General features: G+C 50.7%; 1 protein-coding gene across 1 annotated transcript; it reads right to left on the bottom strand.

Moving 5' to 3' along the window:
- Positions 1–826: 826 nt before the first annotated feature.
- On the bottom strand, positions 827–6206 carry SLITRK5 (SLIT and NTRK like family member 5). The gene is made up of 2 exons (XM_024202886.2): positions 6111–6206; positions 827–3877 (listed from the first exon to the last, which is right to left on the bottom strand). Exon 2 carries the CDS (start codon positions 3867–3869, stop codon positions 1038–1040), a length of 2832 nt encoding a protein of 943 aa, XP_024058654.2. The 5' UTR covers positions 3870–3877; positions 6111–6206; the 3' UTR covers positions 827–1037.
- Between the last annotated feature and the right edge of the window lie 425 nt (positions 6207–6631).

The raw sequence follows: 6631 nt of genomic DNA, 5'->3' as shown, positions 1-6631 counted from the left end.
TTCAGCTTTGGAAATAAAGCTCTGCATGTAGTGCAACACTTCTGAGCAATTCACAGACTCTGGGCCCCATCCTGAAAAAACAATTACACGTCCATGTAACTTTACTTATGAGAACAGTTGCACTGACTATGGCCCCAGTCCTCCAAACTTTTGGGCATGTGGCTAACTTTACATACTCACTGAAATCTATGGGACTACACACCTGAGCAAAGTTGTTCATTTGCCTAAGTGTTTGCAGGATGGATGCCTATGCCAAGACTACTTTCATGAATAGAGTTACGTGGGTATGTAAGTATTTGCAAGACTGGGCCCTAAAATAGTGAAGGAAAGAGAAATGCTAATGCACATATAAAAATAGGTGCTACAATAAAATATTTTATAGTTCATCAATAAGTTATTTTCACTAACCAGTTATGGATCATATATCTCTGCCCTCTTTAATGATTTGTCAACATCTCTGGTGATCTTTTTTAAAGATCATAATATATATATATTTTTAATTCAAAAGTCCAGAAAGCATACAAACACATCCTTTAAAAAAGGAAACCTTGTATTAAATTGGGTGTGCAAATCTTTCCTTAAAAGCCATTTAGACTCACCCAGAGCTAAAAGGGGGAAACGTGCGCTGCACTCTTCAACCAAAGAGAAAATAAAATTTAGCAATGCCTGTCCAACAAAATGAAAGTGACTATGACTTTTGTACTTATAACCTGCACAATCCATCCTAAGTAAACCCTCTTCCCCCCTCCCCAACATACAGACACACAAACACACAAGAGCAAGTGTTGTGCCCAGTTTACACAATAGATTGTTTCCTACTTGTAAAAATAAAAATGAAACAGCACACCCTTTCAGTATCATTCCCCGAAGCTGAAAATCCTGTGCCAAGGCACTTCACCCTACAACAAAATGAGTTAAAGGGGGGAGGGAGGGGGTTCAGCATTTGTGTTTCTTTGTTTTGTGTGTGGTTGTTAAATACAAATACTCTAGAGGAGGAGGAGGAGTCGCTATGGTTGTTGGGGGGAGGGAGGGATTTCTCAGAACTGGCTGAATGTGGTCTGTTTTTCCAGCACTTCGAGGTAGTCCGGCTCTGCGTTTAGTTTTGCTTTTAACTCCAGATACTCGTTCCTGTTGGGCTCTACATAGACAGTACTCGGGGGGCTGTAGAGCACCGTCTCCCGGAGCCTGCTGTCCCCCGCCCCGGGATGCAAGTACTGATGGGGCCGCATAAGGTCATAGTTGGGGGTGTAGGTGTAGGCGGCGGGGAATTTGGGGTAATCGGGGAGATTATTGCCGGGGGTGCCCAGCGAGGAGGAGGAGTGTTTATCGGGCTCCAAAATGCCCCTGTAAAAGCGATCGGCGTCTTGCACCGGGGAGAGCAGCTCCTCCCGGGGCTCGATGGTGCTGACGCTGTAAGTGGGGCTCCGCAGGGACTCCTCCTCCCCCGGGGGCGGCGGGGGCGGCGGCCCTTGCTGCAAGTGGTGGTTGCTGTAGGTGACCTTGAGCTCGTGCAGGTCTTTGTAATCCTCGCCCGCGTTGCCCTCCCGGGAGCGGTAGATGGGGTTCTTGCACATGTGACCCAGCGGGTGCGGGATGTACTCGTACACGTGGCCGGCGGGGGTCTTCACCTTGGGCAGGGCCGGGCCGCCGCCGCGCGGGTGGCGGGGCTGCTGCGGCGCCGGGTGGTGGTGGTGGCCGCTGCCGTAGACGCTGTACTGCATGTTGAAGGAGCTCACGTCGGAGTTGTTGGCGCTGGCCGGGTCGCCCTGGCCCTTCTTCCGGCGCTTCATTACCAGCACGAAGAGCCCCGCCGCCACGAACACCGACATGATGAACACCAGCAGCAGGCTCAGGATCAGCACCGACAGCGGCACCGACGACGAGGGGGATCCGCCCCCGCCGCCCGAGGGCGCCGCGCCCCCCGCCGCGCCCGTGCTGTTGAGCCGCACGGTGGAGGAGAAAAGGGTGGTCCCGCCCGGCAGCTGGATGGAGGAAGGGGTAGGGGTGGAGACGATGATGTCGGAGTAGTCCGGGCACAGCAGCTCCGACCTGATGGTCCGCATGTCGCTCTGGGCGAACTTCTTGGGGGACTCGCAGATGACCTGGTCCACCAGCACCCCGGTGTTGAGCTGCTCCAGCCACAGCTTCATGCCCACCACGTCGCAGGTGCAATCCCAGGGGTTCTCGTGCAGGTCGATCTGCAGCAGGGATTTCAGCTGGTCCAGCACCCCGCTCACAGGCAGGTAGGAGAAGTGGTTGCTCCTCAGGCTCAGCCTGTAGAGAGTCAGGCCGGAAAAAATGCTGGCGGGCAAAGATCTCAGCAGGTTATTGTTCAAAAACAAGAGCTGGAGGTTGGGGACTGACTCAAAGGTGCCCGCCTCGATGTCCCGGATGATGTTGTACTGCAGGAAGAGGTACTGCAGGCTTTGCAGCCCGTAGAACAGCTCCGGGCTCAGTCGCTCGATCCGGTTCCCGTTCAGGTAGAGTCTTCTCAAATTAGTTAGATCCCCAAAGGCCCGGTCCTGAATGACCGAGATCCGATTGTTGCCCAGGTGCAACAAATCCAGCCCGGTGGCGTCCAGGAAATCCGCCCTGCGCACCAGGGCGATGTAGTTCTCGGTCAGATACATCTTCTTGGGGTTGTAGGGTTTGGGCTGTAGCTCGGAGATACTTTCGATCTTCCTCTCCTGGCAATTGACATTGAGGCCCAGGTCGGAGATCTGCAGGTTGCAAGTGCAGGCGGTGGGACACTCCAAAGGCACCGGGGATTTGGTCTGGTAGGCGATGCTGGGGCCGTAATTGCTGTATCCCAGGTCTTTGGAGGGCAGGCGGGAGGTGGGACGCACCCTGGTCTTGTTTGGTTGACGGGTCCCTTTAGGGGGCTTCAAAGGGGATTTGTAAACAGCCGAGGAAGAAGTGGCCACGGAGTTGACCGAGGCCGGGGTAGTGTGGAAATACCCTGTGGTGCTCAAAGGTGTCTGCGGTCGCATTTCGTAATCCGAGATGAGTCTCCTAGGGCAAAGCTCCTGCTTGGAGACTTCATCCAAGTCTCGGCCGTGCAAGCGGAAAGGGGTTTCACAAACCACGTCCCCCACCAGAGCCGAGTAGGAGATACTGTCTAGCCAATCCTTCAGAGCGATCAACTCGCAAGAGCAATTCCATGGGTTCTCCTCCAGCTGCAGCTCCACCACTTTATCCATGTGCTGCAAAAGGCCCAGGTAGGGCAGCAGCTTCAGCCGGTTACCCCTCAAGTCCAGGTGAGTTAAGGGCACAAAACGGAAAAGGTTGTTGGGCAAACTGGAGAGGAGGTTATCATTGAGGATCAGCACCTGCAGCAAATGCAGTTTGTTGAAAGCATTGGGTTCAATAGTGCTGATGTAATTATAATCGACTTGAAGATACTCCAAACTCTCCAGACCAAGGAAAGTGTCATCCCTTAATAGTTCCAGCTTGTTATTGTTCAGGTGCAGCCTCCTTAAGCCCCGCAGACCATGAAAGGCCCCAGTTTCGATGTCTTGTATGTCATTGCTCCCTAGATGCAAAATCGAAGCCCCAGTGTAATTAACAAACTGGTTTGGGTAGAGTCTGTTCAGAAGGTTCCCAGATAACAAGAGGTGATAGACAGGGAATCTTGGTGGGCTGATCTCGAAAAGGCTGATGATCCCTCTGTTTTCACAGCTCACCGTTAAGATGCTGTCCTTTTCCTCGCAAGGACACGCCTTATCGCAGATTTCCCCATAATACTCGATGCTTTCTGCCCACGACAGGACTAGCGATGTTAAAGCAACCGCTATCGTCTGCAGCATCCAGATATGCATTTTTTTGTTGGGGTCCTGTTCCAAAGTTACTGTAGAGCAGCAAGCGTACATTTTAACTCCTGTAAGGGCAAGAAGAGAAAAGAAAACGTAATAGCATAAAGATTTAAAATATAAACCAGACACAAAGTTTTCATTTATTTATTTTAGCGTGGGGGTGGGTGGAGAAGGTTGCTATTCAAAATAAAATTTTGTCATTTCTCATTCCAAGTGTTTTAAAAGCTGGATAACACTGAATCTGCTTGAAAGGACAATGTTCAACTCCTAGTGAGTTAAACGTCTGCTGTATTTTTAAAAGGTAAGGTCACACTGGAAACCGTTCTGTTCCTATTCATATGTGCTACATTTCAGTGTTTCGTCGGATTTTTTTTCATGACCAGCACCATAAATATACATAAAATGGCTGTCAGTTCGGTTTCACGGTTCTAATTTAAAAGTAAAAAGCACCATTTTATGAGGTTTCCCATCTCAGCCCCCTTTCTTCCTTTCAGAACCTCTTAAGCGAACAGCGCACTGTTAAGGTCTTTCCCCACTTTTACAGACCCAAGGTGCTACCGTGATTATTTTTAACCATTGCTGGAAATGCCATTGTCGGAAATCCAAAGAAAAAAGGTGAGATATGTACATTAATTCAACACATAGAATCCTGTTGGATCCCCCAAAACACCTCTTTCCTAAAACGGTCAATGGCTGTATATATATATGCATATTTTTTTTTTAAAACACATAACTTTTGTGATGGACTTCTCCGGCACTGCAATGAATTACATCCACCGTGTAACTGAATGCACTTACTAGCTCTCTTTAGTAATAGTATTCATGTTTTGCATCTCCACTCACATAAGTAACCTTACTCCGTTGATATTTATGAACACACGTACAGCGAGCGCGAGAGGGAATTAAAGGGGACGTTTGAGCCACTCACCCAAAATTTGTGAAAAAATATATAAAACGTGAAGATCATCTTCGCAGGCTCAGCCATAACTGGCATACTGTTTATTCCCAATGTTTTTGTAAAACTAGCCTAATAGAAGCGGAGAGATCTAACTAGGTCTCATGGAAATATATAATCGCCTACACTCCAAGCATTGGAGATACTGATTATAAGCAAGGATGGCTGTCAGTGCTCTTCATCCTTTAGGGGCAAAGACACCCGAGCTGATTGAAAGCCAACGGGAAAAAAAAATCCTACCATTGACCTACGTCAGTGATTTAATACCCGAATTTTATCTAGCAGGAAACAAATCCGATTTTCTTTCTCTCTTGCAGTCTGTCTCCTTGCAGCTTTCTCCTACTTCTACTTGTCTAAAAATAATATTAAGAGCCAGAATATGTACATCTGTGTGTGTCTGGGGGTGGGGGGGAGACTAATAAGTCATTGAGACTGCATTTTCTACGGTCAACCTTCTCTGAGCGTCACTCCTCACGGCAACACTCGCTTGGAGAAACGCACCCTAAAAATAAGTCTCATTACTGCAAGACATCTCTCGTGGCAGCGAGTTCAACGCTGAAATCTAGCACTTGCAGCATAGGGAGGGAAGCAGCAGGGAATCGGACGTCTTGGCGAATCTAGATATATATCTAGATATAGATATAAAATTTCGACCAAACGTCTACCGGATCGAAATTACTGAAGATAAACGGCTTCACTGCATCAAAGCTGCATCAATCTTTCTAGTTATAGCATTTACCTTGCAAATTCTTTCTCAGCCCGATCAGATCTATTCATCCATTAATCGCCTGATCTTCAAACCAAACCAAACCAAAAAAGAAAGAAGCCATTGCGAAACGTGCCCGGGCAGTACAGTATCAAATTCCCGGCCGTTTTGCAACTTTAATTCAGTTATGATTAGTAAATGAGATAAATACAGTTTCCCCTCCCCCCTTCCTCCTTCAAGAAAACGACGGGCGTGGAGATCAAGAAAATAAAGTTGAATCTGTGCTATACACGGCTGCGATCCTGCCTGAGAAGCCCGTCTGTGATGGCTGTGCGCCGCTCCTTGCCAGATCTCGGTGGAGGGTCACAGTTTGCGGGGGGTGTATTGCTTTCCCCCCAAAGAGTTCAAACCCTAGCTCACCGCACTGCACGGCCGGCTCTAGGCAGTTTTCAGTACCGCCGACAGCAGCAGCAGCAGCAGCCGCCGGACACCGCCACCTAACTGAGCAGCACCCCGAGACGGGAGAAATCCTGTTCCAAAGGGGGGAAGGGGAGGAGTTGCGGAGGAGGGGGCCGATTGGGAAGCCACAAAAAGACACAGACAGGAAGGGGGGCGGGGAGTCAACCCCGATACTTACTGAGCCTGAAATCTCCAGGGCCCAAGCATTGTTGCAACCCATACGGATGCCTGTTTGGGGTGTGCGCTGCGTGCGAGCCGCCCGGGCGAAGGAGAGCGGCGGCGGGGCTCACAGACGGGAAGGTTGGAGAAGGAACGCACGCACACGGCGCCCCCCGCCCAGGCTGCGCCGAGCCCCCGCGGCACACACACATCGAGCGCGGCGGCGGCGGCGGTGCCAAGGGCTGGCTCCCGAAGCTGCTCTCAGCGCTCTCCCCGCGACCAGAGAGTGGGGGGAGGGGGTGGCGGGAGGGAGGGGCGAACAAGAGAGAGGGAGTGAGGGGGGGTGGAGAGTGGGGGGCGGGGAACGGAGGAGAGAGGCGGGCAAGTGGAGGGTCCAGAGAGCGGAGCCAGGGGAGGGGAGAGGGGGACTCAGGGAGGAGAGGAAGGGGGGTGGGGGCGCACAAAGAGGGAGGGTAGGAGGAAGATGGGGGAATGTCTGTACACTGGGGGTTAACTGAGGGACCAGGAGGCTGCTCCCTT

This window comes from Terrapene carolina, unplaced genomic scaffold, assembly GCF_002925995.2.
Source record: "Terrapene carolina triunguis isolate 2854851 unplaced genomic scaffold, T_m_triunguis-2.0 Scaffold21, whole genome shotgun sequence".
NCBI lineage: Eukaryota > Metazoa > Chordata > Testudines > Emydidae > Terrapene > Terrapene triunguis.
This window is presented reverse-complemented; position numbering and strand designations above follow the sequence as displayed.